The sequence below is a fragment of the Haemaphysalis longicornis genome, unplaced genomic scaffold (genome assembly GCF_048455015.1).
Source record: "Haemaphysalis longicornis isolate Haplotype H1 unplaced genomic scaffold, Haemaphysalis longicornis Haplotype H1 scaffold_9, whole genome shotgun sequence".
NCBI lineage: Eukaryota > Metazoa > Arthropoda > Arachnida > Ixodida > Ixodidae > Haemaphysalis > Haemaphysalis longicornis.
Window position 1 is genome coordinate 149,083,404 of NW_027526460.1, and position 17,577 is coordinate 149,100,980.

At 49.3% G+C, this 17,577-nt stretch overlaps 1 protein-coding gene across 1 annotated transcript in view; it reads left to right on the forward strand.

Annotated features, from left to right (window-relative positions):
* The window catches only part of LOC144152150 (putative 4-coumarate--CoA ligase 2), a 78,950-nt gene that overhangs the window by 24,923 nt on the left and 36,450 nt on the right, over window positions 1–17,577 (forward strand). Inside the window, exon 2 of the mRNA XM_077683366.1 lies at window positions 11,252–11,453. Coding sequence (XP_077539492.1) covers window positions 11,252–11,453 — 202 coding nt within the window. The remainder of the gene's footprint in view (window positions 1–11,251; window positions 11,454–17,577) is intronic.

Sequence of the window (17,577 nt, forward strand, 5' to 3'; positions counted from 1 at the left end):
GGGATCAAAACCGGGCGCCGCCGCGTCAAGACCACCACTCCTCGCTCGCAAAGCTTGATACTTCCCACCGCTCCGTAGACAAGCCCGTCGATGACGTCGATGTTTGTGGTGATTATGTAGGGCTTCTTTGGGACGATGAGAATCTCCATGAGTAAGTTGGCGAATTCGGTGTGACATTTTAGCCACTTTGGCTGTCACCTTCTGCAGAGCGTCTTGTGTCGCGTACCCCCGGTACGTGTCTTGAGCTCGCAGGCGACAAACGACAACATCTTCTTCCTCTCCTCCTTGGTGGGTAGCAATGAACGCGTTGAACGTTTTGACCTTTTCGGCCATTCTTTGGTTGGCCAATCCTTAGGGGATCCTGCCACAATCATCGCCATTCCGCCGTGTATGGCAGCAACGAGGAACGGGACACGGCCCGAGCAAGAGGAGCTTCGCCTCTAAAAGGCGCGTGTCCCGATGACGGTGTTCGATGGGCATGCGCGTAGCTTCCGACGATTCCTTGCACTGTTGACCGTTTTATTATTGCATGCCTGCCATGAGTGAAAACAGCGGTTTATCCGACGTGCCCACCATGGCCGCCGGTACTGCTCTGAATGTCAGGCTGCTCAGGCCAGCAGTACAGCAAAGATCATTGCTCCTACTAACCTGCCAAATGAATCTTCTCTTTGCCTGGTACCCCAAACTCCTACCAATCAGCGTTGAGGGTTGCTGAAGGTTGAGGTACACTACAAACTGATGGAGAAGTACCCAAGAAAATTAAAGGCTAAATATATGCATATGTGCTAAGCCTTGAGGCAGCGAACGAAAAGAGTACGATATGATAACACCCTCGTATGTAATAACTAGAAAAGAGCATCTCAATACTCCTCGCACGAATAAGGCAATCGTATGTGACATTAGGGATGAGCTGAAGCTTCTGAAATGTTGACAAAGAAACCCGAAATACTCCTGAATCCGCATGGTGCCGATTAAGATTGTGTAATAGGGAGTGCCTATCGGTATGCCGCTTTGAACGTCCACCAACATCCGGCGCAGAATACTTATCGCAATTTTTCACAGCGCCCGAGTCGCTTCAGAGTGATCATGTCATTTGATGTAGCGACTTTAAGCTACTCGAAATTGATTGACGTCGACAGCCGGCTTCCCTAGGAATTTCTCGTAGTCTTAACGCATCATTGGTTAGCTTTGCAAATTGGCTTTCACTAACACAAATGGTATTACAACTCGCCAGATACAACCACATTCTAGATATTTTTGACCAACGCGCGTGAACAGCTGCTATAAACTGTGATTAACTCTAGTATTAGTGATCAACAGGCTGTCCTTTGTGAAATGAACTTAGAGAATACTAGCTCGTACACAAAGAAAAAAAGAAAAAAAATTAATAATTGAAACTCTAACATAGCAGAAATCAATGCCGCCATAAATAACTACTGCAATACTTTGCAAACTTTGGCTTAGTCGCATTCCGAAAATTAGCTCTGGCAACTTTTCAAACATGATTATAGACCCACGTGATCAATATGCACCATCTTTATCCCCAAGACGTAGTAAAAATAAAGCTGGTTCACAAAAGAATTACAGTGGCTTACACAGCTAAAACCGAGGATTTATCAGCTTCAGGCACAGTTAATGCCCAAAAAATTCAGATGAGTTTTAAAGAATATCTAACCACGTTAAATCAACCATATCAGAATCGAAGTCCCAATTTTTTGGTTCTTTTGAACATCGGCGCCAACAGAACCCAAACGATCTTTGGAAATGCACGAAAAGTAATAAAAAAGACGGTATGTCGATTCCACCTCTGCTTCAAAGCGACAATGGTAAGGAAGAAGCTTTCGAGATAGCGGAATGTTTCGGCCGCTATTTTACTTGAATATCTTGCTCGGGGTTATCGCCACCTAATCAACATAGCATATTTAACCTTGCAGTTAAAAACGCATGAAGGAGGTATTTTTTGAAACATACAGAATCAAACGAGTTTTGTGGAACTTCAACGTTGCAAAATCAGCTGGCCCTGACCAATTACCAAAATCGCTACTAAAGCTTTGAATGTCTTTTGCTGCGCAATATCTACGAATAATTTTTGAAACATTTGTCCAACATGGCTTGGTCACGATTTGGCACGCATTCGTGAAAGTGGGATGGTCGGAGTACCCTCCAGCCGAGTGACGGCCTGCAGCGTGCTGGTGGTGACGGTGACTGACCGAGAGTGGCCGTGCTCGTCGGTGTTTATTGGTCAGCGTACACAATGTTGCCCGCCGAACCTGGTGGGGCCACTGAGCTTAGCGGCTAACGAAGATTGGGGTCCGGGGCACCACACAATTTTCACACCCTTCACCCCCTAGTTTGTTCGTCCAACGCAATCACAAAACACCTGTCACCTCGGCGAGTAACGGCCCGGTGGTCTCCGTAGTCCCGTACTCTGCCTGAGCACAGGTGTTGATGCAGGTGTGGCAGCATCGGGTGCTGCCTGTGTAACTCTCGCACCGTCCATCAGCCTTTGAGGTGTCACCGGACTTGCACGTGGCGCCACAGTGGCGCGAATAGCACCAGCCCCTGGTGCTGTGCTTGAGCGGCCAGTGTAGGGGCTCCCCTGCCTGCTGGCTTCCTGAAGGGGCGGCTGAGGTTGCCAGGCGAGGCCTCACAAGGTCAGCATGCCGTTGCCACGTGGTCCCATCTGACATGCGGATGAGCAGTGACGACCAACGGGCAAGAGAGAACACATGCCCGGCGGACCAGGCTGGACCAGGCCAGAAGTTCCAGACGATGACCGTAGCCCCAGACTCCGGCAAGGGCCCAGGACGGCAACCTCGGTCAGCCGCCAGCTTCTGCTTCAGCTGCTTCAGGAGCGCTGTGGACCGGAGGTCAGGGTGCAACACGTCCAAAAGTGTCTTCATCATCCGGCCCAACCGGAGCTCGCAGGGGGCACGGCCCGTGACGTCTTGGGGTGTGGTCCGCTACTTGAACAGGACTCCGGCAACCTGCGTCCGGGAATCCGAAGCCTTGCTCTTCTTGAGATTGTCCTTCACAGTTTGCACCACCCGCTCGGCAGCACCATTTGACGCAGGGTGGTACGGCGGAACCATCTTCCGGCGGATTCTGTTCTTCGGCAGCCAGGCCAGATACTCGTCGCTGGCGAAAGCGGGTCCATTCTCGGACACGATGACGTACGGTAACCCCTGCGCTGCGAAGACTTGCCGCAGCGACGCAATGGTTGCACCTGCCGAGGGAGCGGTGACTGGCAGTACTTCAACCCACTTGGGGAAGGCGTCCACCACCACCAGGAAGTAGTGGCCCTTGAAGGGGCCTCCGAAATTCACGTGCAGGCGGGACCAGGGTCTCTCCGGAAATGGCCAGGGGGTTATGACCACATGACGCGACGCTTGCTGGTTCTCCTGGCATACTTGGCAGCTCTGCCCCATGCGAGCAATGTCCTTGTCCAGGCCAGGCCACCAAACGTGGGACCGGGCCACCGTCTTGGTCAAGAGGCTCGGCACGTCTGCCACCACCCGAACTGCTTCCTGGTACACCGGTAGCGGCATGCCCAACGCCTGGATCCAGTTCCGCTCCAGCAGTGTAGGTGACGACCCCTTGGTCAAGTTTAGGGGCATGGTGACCTCCCTGTCGCCAAGGCGAACGCTGACCTGGGCTTGACCCTCGACTTGGGCGAGCTGTCCGGAGCAGCTGCGCAGCATGACGCCCGACGCCTCGACGGACACTCCAGGGAAGGTGCGTTTGAAGTCTTTCCCGGCCATGACCGACACGCTGGCCCCTGTGTTCAGCTCCATGGAAATGGGACGCCCGCAGACTTCAACGGTCAGCATATACGGTGGCATAGACGACTGAAGTAAGTACGTGTGCCACATGTGAAAAATCTGCGGGTCTCCAGCCACGACGTGAAGCCTAGCCGTTGGAACCGAAGCTGGTGCCGTACGCCCCCACCGTCTACCCTTGCGCCGACTCGCTTGGCCGTGGGCTGGCGCGGATTATGTGCTCGACGCCGGCTGCTGCTTTCGTCCGTCCGCCGTCCGAGCAATGTGCCCAGTTCTTCCACACGCAAAGCACTCCACTCGTGCGAACTGGCACTGTGAGGGGGAGGTGGTCACCACCGCAACGACTGTACCTGCCATGCCGTGTCACCATCTTGTTCACTGCCGCGTCCGTCTACGGTGAGCCGGTCGCACGTGATATGTCGCCTGCATTCTTGGCCGCAGCATCCATCGCCAGCGCTGCCTTTACGGCGTCGTGCAGCGAGGGGTCAGGAAGCTCCAGGAATTGCGTCTGCCTGCATGGCGGGGTCGTTGATGCCGCACACGAAACGGTCCCGGAGCAACAAGTCGAGCTGGTCCCCGAAGGCGCAGCCGCTCGCCAACCCTGTCAGCGCTGCGACTGACTGCCCGAGCGTCTTCGCGTCTCGGCGGCTCCGGTTGTTGAAGCTGAAGCGTTCTATGAACGTCGACGGGGCCGTGCTGAAGTGTGAGCGTAGCGTTGCGATAAGCTCAAGCAGCGACTTGTCATGCGGCGTGGCCGGCTTGAGAAGGTCAAGGAGGAGAGTGAAGGCGCGGGTCCCGCAGCTGGCATGGAAAATGTCGGGCTGTTTTCCTCGGGTGTGTCGTTTGCCGGGAAAAACACGCCGACAGGTTCCTCGTAGACCGGCCAGACGGACCCTTCACCCTCGAACGGCTGGAGCCTCCCGTACAGCTTCATGGCGTAATGGCGGCCGGCGTGAGGGGCGGTGTCGCGGTGCTCTCGGTGGGTTCGGCCGCTCCGCGGGCTTCTTCCCTCGTCGCCAGTGTCACGATTTGGCCCGCATTTATGAACGTGGGAAGGTGACGACACGCAGCCGAGTAACGAGACGCAGCGTGCTGGTGGTGACGGTGACTGACCGAGAGCGGCCGTGCTCGTCAGTGTTCATTGGTCAGCCGTACACAATGTTGCGCACCGAACCTGGGGGGGGGGGGGGCACTGAGCTTAGCGGCAAACGAAGATTAGGGTCGGAGTGCGCCACACACTTGTCACAGGCTTTATTTCCAATGAATGGGAAATAGCGAGGGCTATCCAATTCTTAAGACCAGCCCAACATCTGTTGTGTCAAAATCCGCCCTATCTCTCCGATTAGAGTATGTTGCAAGTTCTCAGAACATGTTCGCTATAGCAACATAGTAAACACATCAAAAATACCGCCCGGTTTTTTAACCAGTCCCAGTAAATATTTCGCAATGGTTGATATTGTGTCACATCACACAATTCACGCATGATATCGCACTAACACTTAATGGCGGTGAATCGGTTGACTGCATTTTGTTAGACTACAGAAAAGCAGTCAATGTAGCACCATATAAGCTGTCATTGAAGCCTATACTTATACGGTATTAGCCCAGACACTGTCATGACTTTCAGCATGAAGTACCGTAGACAAGAATATGCAATCCTCGATGCTGCGGCTTCCCGTGCCATAGACGTGATTTCAAGGCACCGCAGGAACCGGTCTTGGGGCCTTTGTTTCTTCTGGTTTGTATAAATATTAGTGATAACATTACTTACATTGCGTCATCCATAAAGCTCGTAACTGACGATTGTGTGCTGTATACAATCAATTCTTGTGAAAGTGATACACAGGTAATTCAAAATGATCTAAACAGGAATAATGCTTGGTGCAAAAAATGGGAAATCTCATTAAGCCTTGAGAAAACCGTCTCCTATCGGTTTACCAGAACAGCAAATGTCCACTACCCAATTTATAAAACAAGACATTGCTCATTAAAGTAAGTGAATTTAAATGCTTAGGCGTTTACGTATACACCGCGCTTTCGCATGTGCATTGATTAACGTACCCGCAAGGTTTCAAGGACACTAATATACCTCATCCGCAACACAAGCACCTTCCCGGAAACTGCCAGAGAACCATTGCAGAAAAATAACATAGGGCCTATAATGGAATATGCTTGCACGCTATGGGACCCGCCAACCACTCTTAATAAAGCTAAATCAGGAAAACTTCAAAGCCTGACATCCGCGATTGTGTTAGCAAAATTGGCAAAAGAAACAAATTTTAGTAGAAATACAGCTTTGAATTACTGAATGGGGAATCACTTGCACATCGCAGAACTGTATTTCGCTTAAAATTACATTACACTTCACGGAATGGCATGCCATACGAAGCGTATGTTTTTCCGTTTCATTACATATTGATGCAACTTAAAGCGGTATTTACAAAGGTTTATTTACAATACTTATTTAAAAGCTAGTTATTCCAAAAACAAGGCTGAAGAAACCATCACAGAAGCGAGGGAACAAACTCCACGCGCTTCACCTTAAGCGTGCTCTTCATCTTGTTCTTGACGATGATCCCAGCGAAGAACAGTATCTCCCATTGCTTTTAGATGCGACGCTGAGAGGAGCATCTCTTGCCGGCGGCCCTGTCTTTCCTGCGTCGTCGTCGTCCGCGTCCGCCCAGCTGCGTCTCTCCTCTGCTCATCCCCTCTCCTCTCTCCGATAGCGAACACTTTCGCCCAACATCTGCGAGCGCATGGCGCAGCGCACTCTCATTTCGCCGGTGGGTGGTGCTGCGCGCGGCGCAAGCGCGCTGTGCGCATGTAAAGCCCTCTCTCTCCTCGGTCTCCTCTCCTTCGGGCGCGCTGCGCAGATAAGCGGAGCGCCGCGCTCCGGCCGGTCTCTCAGTCGACGGTCGTCCGCGCTACGGTGCGCTCTCTCTCTCTCTCTCTCTCTCTCTCTCTCTCTCTCTCTCTCTCTCTCTCTCTCTCTCTCTCTCTCTCTCTCTCTCTCTCTCTCTCTCCCTCTCTCTCTCTCTCTCTCTCTCTCGCCTTACCCGACGATTGCTCACGAAATTCGAGTAATCGACCCAACGAAAACGCACAATGGAACCCCCTTCAGCGTCGCATCACACCAGGATTCCCGCGAGGGGACGTGGGCGTAATTTTTTGGGGGGGTAGATGACGGAACGAGAGGAGGGTGCTCAGGGCTAAAGTCGCATGCCTCGATTATGTGGCGGAGTGTTCCTACTTCTGAGCAATATTTACATTCAGCGTCGTAGCGCTTCGAGGGAAATAAGTGAAGACGCGGCGGGTGTGGGAAGGAGACGGATTGTATGAGCCATTCAAGTGCAATAACGTCGGGTGTGGGAAGGATCCGGATTGTATGAGCCTTAGGGTAGTTTGTTTTTCTCTGCAAAGGTCAGGGTAAGGCGAAGGTAGGGTCTGTCTCTGAAGGCGATAATGCTGGGTTATGTTCCCGAATGAGACAAGCGGGTAACTGTCCTCGTACAGCTCCATAGCACGGGGGGTAAAACCGCAGGCTTGTTGGTGGGCGTATTCGTTGCTCTCCATGGAAGCGTGAGCGGGTGTCCAGATGAGCCGAATGGAACCGATTACGAAGTTATCTTTTAGCACACGCAGTGCACGTAGGGACACCCTACCCGACTGGTAATTCCGGTAGGCTGATTGGGAATCGGTTACTACCTTACGAACCCCTGGTTGAGTAAGAGTCAAGGTGATAGCTGCCATCATGTCTTGGGTCTTGAGTTAGGCACACGCAAGGAGGTTGGTTCTGGAGGTAGCCACGATGATGGCGTACTACTGCCCTCGATGTTGGGAGGTGTCAGTATAGGTAACTGCATGATCCTCACCAAGGGTGGGGTTGAGCGCTTGAGCCCGTGTTTGTCGGTGACCCATGTCGTGTTAGGGGTTCATATTTCTAAGCAAAGGGAGCATCTTTAGTTCTTGTCGCCAAGAGTCCTAGAGTACATCAAGCGGAGTGGCATTCGGTGCTGCCCCGCCAATCTGGGAAGTATTCGGCGATCCGCCGCAGTTCTGCTCATTCAGAGCTTCTGGTTTGAAAGATGGCCCTCCATCAGCTCTTCCACCGTGTTGTGGAGCCCCGTGCTAAGAAGCGTCTCTGTGGACGCACTCAGGGGAAGAACAATGCCTTGTTCAACCGCCTTTTTAATCATTATATAAAGCATCTTAATGTCCTCCTTGCTGAGAAGAAGACAGGGGTTGACCTAAGTGATTTTCTAGAGGACAAAAGCTTGTATTAATCGTGAGGTATCGGATTCCACGAGGCCTCGCTTCTTGTTGGCAACTCGCCTGATGATGTGTATAATTTGATTGATTGTGTGATTGAGGCGCTGCAAGTATATGTCACTGTTGGTGTTGGCCTGGAGATGTAGGCACGACATCTTTATTCTGGGGACTGTAGTGGTGGCCTGGCCATCAACGAGCATTTGAATGTGTTCCTTCATGTGTCGTTTGGCGTGAGGGCGTACAACAAGGAGCTCTGATTTTTTACGTGAACACTGGAGGTCACAGGCTTTAGCACGTTGGCGTACTAGAAGTGAGAGGTCATGCGTTTGTGTGAGCTTCCTTTAATTTTTGTAACTCCTAGCACGTGCGCAAAGGGCCACTAAACGTGCCCTGGATGGAGCGTACAGCGGCGCATGAGGTCACATGACGCTATCACGTTGCATTCAGCGAGAATGCAAGAGGTAAACCCGTAGATGTGCTTGGTGAGTTAACCACCTTTCTTCCCCTCTCCCCGTGGGCTTATAGCTAACTAGCTAAGACAACGGCCTCTCGCTTGCTTTGTTACGCTTTTAGTAACAGGTTCGATTCCTGGCGGTGCCAGTAAATTCTTTTATTTGTTCACGGGAGTTTTATGTTGACACCAATGGTCGCGAAAGAACCCTTGGGGGGTAGAGGTAAAAAGCTTTGCTTTAAAAGCTTTGCTTTAAAAAATGGCGGGGGTATTACGAAGACAATTGAATTCCTGTGTAATTCGAAGGCTTTTCGCTCGCTCAAAACACTTTCACTCAATCAAAATTGAGTTTATGGTAGAGCATTCCTTGCGCACTAGCAGATTGAAGGTGTCACCCGCTATGCATTTAAACATGCGGCCTACTTCATCCTCATCCGGCATGCGATAATCAAGTTTGTTGAAAAGAGCCAGTACGTATAGTATAGTTGGCAAGTCGACCAGTCGACTTGCCAACAATGTTAATCATCTTGACCTTGCATCTGTCCCAGCTAGCAAGTTTGGCTTCACTCGTGCCATACAACGCCTTCGTCGTACTTTTCAGGTAGAACATGAGGCTTGCAGTATAAGGGTGGGTTCTCAGTGATTGTGGGCACTCACACGGTCGGAGAGACTGACGCAGTCCTCCATGTCGATATCATCGGTGCCTTAGAAGAAACCATGCTCTTGAAGCGGGCTCACGATGACCAGCGCCACAGCTGCGCTCGCTGTTTCAGAAGGCGGTGCCATTTTGGGGCCTCGGAGATTAAGGCCACTTCGAAGATCCGTGATCAGCACCTCCGAGTCAGCCATGTCCGCGGCTCACTTGGTTCAAGGAAGGGGTGAGGTAGAGCAGGGAGGAGCTGATGCAGCACAATCCCCAAAAAAGATACAAGGTGAAGTGGCATTGACAAAGGCGTATTTAAAATACCTATTTAGAAGCTAATGGTTAAAAAACAATGGAAGAGAGCACCGCGGAAACCAGGAATCAAACGCCATGTGTTTCACCGTCAGCGTCCTCTTCACGTTCCTTCTTTGTGATGATGCCAGTGTAGCACCGTCCATGTAGCGTCGTCTTTGCCGGAACTTTAATTAATTCCCCGTAACAATATCCGCGCTTACACACCATTACTATGAAGGTCGTCAGATAAAATCTCAATCTAGTGCGTTTCTCTACTAATGTTTTTTTAAAAACTATTCGCCAGTAGGACAGGTTACCCTCTTAGGTGTTTGTACACCATTCTAGTAACACAGTTCTGTCTACGGCTTCGTCACTTTCAGGCCTAAACAAACATTGTCATGTGTTTGCTGCAGGGCGAGGTTTGTTGTTTTCTCAAATAACCTGCCAAGTGCGCTCAACATTCTGCAATTGTTTCTTGTAATATAGGAGTTGTGTTTTTGCAGCCTCCCAGCACGCACCCTTTTCAGATTATCGTAGCAATCCTGTCTTTTCAGGTGGTGTGTCTCAGGGCTATTGAAGATATGTATATGCTCCTTTAATTGCTTTGTTGCTGTTTGCACCTTCCATTACCGCTTGTGTAGAGTACTCGCGAGTGGCGTTTGTGAAATAATTATCATTTTAATACACTATTTTCACGCGGCGTGCTTCAGCCTATTTGAAATGTATATATGCGGTCTTTCTGGCGTGTTAATAAGTACTAATTCTGAATGCCCCTTTTTGCGTCCTCTTACTGTAATGCTGCCGGGCGCAGTGGGTACTAAGTAAATAAACAACCAAAAATAAATGAACGACATACCTAACACTCAACTATTTTCATTCAATGTCGCTTGTAGCAATGTGTCATAGTTTATTTCGTCCCAAGAGATTGATTACTATACTCTTTAGTGCGCGTTCTGGTATGATCTGGGGCTGCCAAAAGGTTACATTTAAACTGGCAACTGACATGACATCCCAAAATGATTGGCTTTCCGTAATCCAGCGCATGAATTCGCGCGCAGTGATAGGGAACCGACTGAAAGAAACTTGCAAGACGAGACGTATCTTGTTGAGCTTTGAGCCGCTTTGCAGTTGTGAAAGCTAGGACACGCTATACAAATTATATTGAGTCTACAAGTCGGCTTTCACACCCGGTACGATGGTTGCCTTTTTACAACCACCAAACCGTTCGTAAAATGTTACGGTAAAAAGAATAAAAAGAAAGTGAGTTTTCCGAATTTTATGAATACAGGGTGCCCTTGCATTACGTTGTAGGCGCTGATGGGGTCTTGCGGAAGGGCCTACATTTATTTACAAATTCGATTCGCTGGCAGTACGATCCATGATCCGAGGAGCACCCGTAGATTGTGGCCGAGCAGAGCAGAAGCCTGGGTGTTCCCTCGGTGTGTCGCGTGGCTCCGTCACAAGTTATGCGCGCTCCTCGGATCGTGGATTCCTGCTGCAACCGAATTGCATTTGTAAATAAATGTAGCCTTGCCACACTACCATATCGGCGCATTAATTTATTGGTGACCCGGCTACACTCTAACCCGGCCGGCTGGAGGCAGCGAGCATTGATGATGATGGTGGGCGCTTGCCGTCGATCACGAAGTGGCCGCTATCAATTGTTACTGCACACGGATGACCAGCCGTTACCACACGACAGGTAACAATATTGCGAGTCCAGTCGCTGGTGCTGCCGGTAAAAAGCACGCCTAAGTTGCGTCCAGATATGAGTCAACCAACAGTGGATGAAACGTGTTTTGTTCCCCCTTGCAGGAGGACCACCGCACAAGATACACACGGAAAGAACTTTTACGGGCATGCGAGCGCTACGCTGCGGGGTTCCAGTCTCTGGGTGTCAAATCGGGTGATCACATTTGCGTGCACCTGGGCACCTCTGTGGAAAGCTTCATCGCAGTGTTCGGCCTCATCTTCGCCGGAGCGACAGTGGTTCTCTCCAAACCTTCGCTCACGCAATGTGAGTAGGCACTCTGCCTCGGTTCCCCAAAACCATGCGGGCCATGGTGTTTGTGTCATAATTGCTTATTTTTTACTATAATTTGTAGTGCTCATTCCGGTACAACCATTCAGCTGAATTTGTTGCCAATTCCTCTGTGTATAAAAAATACGCAGATCCAACTCCTCCTAGTAATTAAACGCTCCCGGAAAACGTCAAAGTCCATCGGTGTCTTCATTTTAAACTGCACAGTGTGTGTAGCCGACAACATATTTGTTTTGTGGTGCAGATCACACGAAGAGAAAAGGCGCAGATGTATCCCTTCCAGAGTTTTTTTTTATGGGTCATTTTCCTCCTACTAGCAAGGCCTGAGGGGGCACCATGGAGAAACGGGATGACATTTCGATGAAAATACTGGCAAGTAAATTCCTAACTACGCTGTCAGCAAAGAGAAACTTCCTTTTTCTGCGGACTTTTTTCACATGTCAGCCGCTTTTCTGCGTTGCATCCGGCGCCCTTTGTTTTTCTTGTGAGAGGTAAAAAACAACTTTATTTTTGGTATTTTACCCCTCGATTTGCAGCTGCTTTATTGTTCTCCTTTCGCGGTGCCTGTGGAACAAGTATGAGTTATTGTTTATTGTGGTGCAATAACACACGCTCAAACTAGGTACTATACAATAGGGTCACGCAATGCACAAACAAAATTAACTACATTTAAATTACGAGTCCGATTCTACGACAATTTGGCTACCAGAGCAGCAGAGAATTTCTTAAATTTCTTTAGTGCGTTTGAAATTGCGATTCTTTGCGTCATCTAAGCTTGTCACACCTGCCTCAATACAAGGCAGTATTGCCAGTTGGAACCTTCCTTGTATGCTGCAGGAAACTCTAGTTAAACCGTCCTACTTGCTTAATGTAATAAAATGCTTGCTTGGGCAAGTTTGTTCATGGCTTCAAAAAAATTAAAAAGAGCTCAGTGGACGAAGACAGACAAACACAGTAGACTGGACAAGCGCTCAATACCAACTAGTTTATTTGAACACCCGTCTCACCATATAAACGTCAGTACACCAGAGGCGCTCCTGCGCATCCACAGACCCAAGAGCAAGCCACATGCGCTGCTACTGATTAAGGCATAATAGGCGGAACTCGCTCCCCCAAACACACCGACGTCTTACTGACACAATCTGTGCCCCTCTTTTTGATGTAGTAAGCCTCCAAAAGTTCGCGTGCCACCGTGTCTCAGCTGCGTTCCAGCACGTTCTACTCAGAAAGTAAAGGCATACATTTACACCCTGCGCAATGCTCAGGAAGATGTGCATGGTGATCACTTGTGAGTGATAGCTCATACTCACGGGCCCGGTAGTTGACACGCCGGACGGTTTGTCCTATATAGGAGGTGCCGCAGTCCACTGGCAACTCGTAAACAACCGACAGCGCACAGTCCACACAGCTCGTGGTGGGCTTCTTACCACAAGCCACACCTTTTTTGCATCGCCAGGGATTCGCGCACACAAATTCAACAGATTTTTCGGCACTGAAAAAATGACGGGAACATGGTGCCTGCTTGCCATCTTGCTAATATTATGTGTCACCTTGTGGATATATGGCATCGCCTCGGCCCTCGTGGCGCTCCTCTGCATTTCTTTTTTTCTCACCCTGCGTTTTACTTTCTCCAGCAGGGATTTCACAGCCGCACCAGAATGGTATTTGGATACCCTGGCGAATGCAACCTCTGAATATGTTAATGAAAAATGGTTTCTGGAATCCGCCCTCCAAACGTCTTGCGACCATGTGGCCCACACGAGTTTTCATCAACAGATTCAAAGGTTGTGGTAGTCAGGGTGTCCAAATACATTTCAGATGGCAAATACACTCCTACACGTAACAGCCTCCATAGAATCAGTGTTCTTCAAGGCTTGTGTGCACCAGTTATACTCCCGTGCCATCACTTTCTGGTATCACGTGGTACGACCTATTCTGCCACTTTTGCGTTTTCGGGTGACAGTTTTGTGGATTTTGTGAACTGTGCACATTAGCCCTTCAAAGCTGCTGATTGTAGGTCAACCCCCCAAGTGGGCATGTGCAACGAACAAAGAAACAACTACGACAGCAACTTTTGTGATAGCGTTCGAATAGTATAGGAATAGCACAGTCATTTTCCGTAACCAATTCGTTTCTTGCCTTTTTTGATGTTATCCGGGTGCCTTGCCACATTTTTGTTGGGCTGGGTGTGTATGGTGTTACGTTTTGGCCGAGCTGTGCTCTAGGCCGACGCAGAAAGTCGACGCCGGAGGCCGAAGACGCCACGTTTATTGCGGCTCACTTGCCGACAGAAGAGAGAAAAAGAACCCAGCGGCGGAGCTCGCGTTTGCTTTTAAGCCCCACCGTCGCGAGGGAGAGTTGGAAACAGCACAAGCATAGTTATTCCACGTGCGCTGCGGCACGCGAGAACGCCGATCGGTTCTGGCCGGCGTTTCCCGTTTCTTACACGTGCGCTCGATTGCAGACGCTTTGGAACGACCGGTCTTGCTTCGACGCTGATTGAACGCGCACACACACACAAACACACAAACACACCTGCGCTCTAGCGTCACAGCTATCGGCCGGTATGGCTGGGTCTAACACGACTGTTCCAGTGCAGACGCTTGGCCAGATTGAAGGTACGCTTGCGCTGCAGCGCAACAATGGACGGTGAAAATGCCGCATGTCTGCCGGCATGAGCAACCCGAATGCCCAACTAAGTTTGTTTCGTGGACTGGCTGCTTCGGTGACGACTGTCCGTGCAGCGAAGTCCCATCCACCGGAGTGGCTGTACGCTTTGGACCCGTGTGCTTGCTTGCCTGGGTTTTGAAGGTTGACAAACTGCCGTTGGGCTTATCTGTTTCTTCTGGCCTGTCTGTTAGCTTTTGTATCCTGTCACCCTTTTGTGTGACCATGAATCTGCCTGAATTTCCAATGTATTTAAAAAAACCAGCGCTGCATTAGCACAGTCGTCAGAGCCTCTGGCTGACACTGTGGAGGACGGGGTTAGAATCCCGCTGCATCCTATATGTTTTTATTTCTTTACAACCGCGGCCATTTTCTCGGCCTCGAAACTACTCGCTCTTGATGTTCAACAACACTGCAGCCTTGTTCCAAATCGCGGAACCTTATCCGTCCATCTTCGCCTTACCGACACGCTGGCCCAGTGGGGACGTTTCCTTCTCTACCGCACTGCCTATGGTCACAGCGATCGACACGAAGGATGTCAGGTTGACGTGCTGGTCTACATGCTGGGACCGCAAGTTCCAGAAATACCTAATAACTTCAAGCTAACCCATGACTAGCTCGAAAACTTTGACAGCAGAGCCCAATGGGCCTCCAAGACTACTTCAATCAGCGGTGAAATGTCATCTATGTTCGGCGAAAATTCCACACCTTAGTCCTGCTAGCACTTCTTTCAGAACCCGCATAAAAACAATGCAAACATCGAGGCTTTAATGGCACGGTGGGACACACCACCTTGGAACCCCGTTTCAACGCCAATGCTAACGATACAAAGCGCAAAAGGCTTCAAGAAGAACTTCCCATCCTGAGGCAAGTGTTACAAAGACCGTCACGCGATATCTAAACATCCTGCCAAAGTCTAACTTTGCCAAAAGTCCAGAAAAAAACCGTCTTTAGTCCTTTTCTGGGAAACATTTTTTCTGGAAAACATGAAGCAGATGCCAGTCCTGCATGGCCTCATAACGACGACAGTTTCCTTCAAGCAGAACAATTCTCCACCCTCGTCGAGCCGCAGACTTCGTAATCATGATCCATCCGAGAGCATTGGAGGCTGTTCTCAGAGCGACCATTTTCAAAAATCTTCGAGCACATCGAAGGCTTCAGTTTCTAAATGGAAAGATTGCCTCTGGGTAGGTGCGAGGTTTAGTTTTAAGCTCAACGGCCGAGGAGTAGTATACGTCGAAAACGCCTGCCTCCTACGCACTGCCCAACTCGGCGATTTAGGCGCCACAAACGTCCATTTTTCCCAGTCTTTTACCATCGATGTGGAATAAAACATGGAACAGCGGCCTCCTACACCCCAAGTTTCGACATCGTCCTAACCGGAGCAAAAAGGCGATGGACGTGACCACCAGCTCTGTACATTTATAAAAAAATTGCAATCATGGAACGCGGTGAAGCCATGTGTGCCAAGTGGACGTGGCTTTGGCTGCCAGTGCGCGCAGTGAACGTGCAGTGAACTTGAACGCATCCAGCTTCTGCTTCTGTCAGTTTTCAGTTGGAACTATCCGTCACTCCTCCAACTGACTTTCTCCGCACACTGTCCATTGGGTGAAACGCTGTTGTGTATCCCCGCCAAACTGTGTATATGTGTTTCAAAATTATTGCCATCACGTAACTTTTATTTCATTGTATTTATTAATTAATTTATTTTATTAACAAACTTTCATATGTTTGTTTCCTTATATGGAGCAGCAAGCTATGGAAATAACTCGGTTAAACGCACTGTTACAATTAAATCTATTCGCTCTCTCTCTCTCAGTATCTCTCCCTTTCTCTCTCTGTTTCTCCCTCTCTCTCTAGGCGATTTCATTCGTCAGCCGTCGGAGGCGCTTGCTTAACCTGCGCAGAGCTTTAAGATTAGATGAACGGGACAAGGCGTTGTTTTAGCTTGTACCTGGAGTCGTAGGGGCTTCGCTTTAACCAGGAGTAGCGAAACGGTCCGGACATCAAGCACAATCCTAATGTAGCTCCAGCCAACGGAGCTTCCTGAACGCTTTGGCCGCGAGTCGGCATGTACCCCTTCTTCATTGGAGGAGAATGTTGGGTAATCGTAACCACATTCTACTCGACGTGTCTTGATCTGGCCCAACTCAGGAGACTGACTGTAAATGTAATATTCAATCACTGCAAATTAAATCTTGCAAGGCATCGAATCCCCAAAGTAGCCGAAATGGACCTACCTTGCTCGCTCCAAACGCGTGATTTTGATTTCCCGGTGCCCTCCCAGTAATGCTTCTGGGATGCTTCCACGAAAGGGTAACAGCTAACAAATTATTTTAGGAGACCAAGCACTAGGACTCATTGCTTGCATTTACGTGGTGCTGGTGCGAATGTTTTCTTATGCTTGACCGCAGGTATCAAACGCTGGTATTAGGCGCTGGTATGTAAAATCACCAATACGCAGGCCTAACTGTAGAGTTTGATGTTTAGCGGGATGGGCGAATTCTTAGCGAGGATTTTGATGTCAACAAAAAAAGTAAAGCAGAAAATATATCCACCCGTCATACATATCTCTTGGCGGTGGATGTAGTGTGTTATCACAACAAAAGGTCCTGGCGGGAAAGAGCTGGTCAATCGTCACTAGTGCATCTGTTTTCCTAATATCTTGCCCAGTTGTTGAAAGTTTGCTTTGAAATTGCACCACGGTTATCGGAAAACACCACAATATTCGATTTTTTGTACTTAGCTGATAATTCTACTTATTGAATCGATTCGCGCATCGGTTTGGCCCATTATTTAGTCGAATCCGATCTGAACCAGAACAAAATAAATGCCCAAACCCGAACCGTAACAGAACCTGTATTTGTTCGGGTTCCACAGACTGCTCGTTATTTTCTATTTTCGCCGATAGCCAAGTTTTAGTAAAAACGCGACGACCTTTTTACGTGCATCTAATAGAGCAGATGAAGCATCGCGCTTGTTATTCACGGTTCTAGTATTCTCCAGCATAAAACTATATTGCAGTGCTTGAGAAGGCCTGTTTGGTACGGTGGTAAAGGAAAACCGCTTGTGGCTGGAGCATCTGCATTGTTTGGATGAGAAAGTTGCATGGGGCTATCGCAGATTGGACTATCAGTTACACGATCGGTGTCCGATAAGCAAACACAGGCTTTCTTGTTAATATAAATCTTGTACTTTGGGTAGTGAGGCTTTCCGGTGGTTTTTGCGAAGTTTAAAGCTTTGTTCGAATGTTGCGTGTGGCCGTGTAGAAGTATTCACTAATTGACGCAGGTGTGGATAGCATCGATTTTTTTGAAAAGACACTCTATCATCTTTAAAAGAATTCAAACAAACAATACCTCGTCTACATTTGTTCTGGTCGAACATTCCAAGCCCTAAAACAGAAAGCTCCAGTTTTTGGAAAGCAAACACG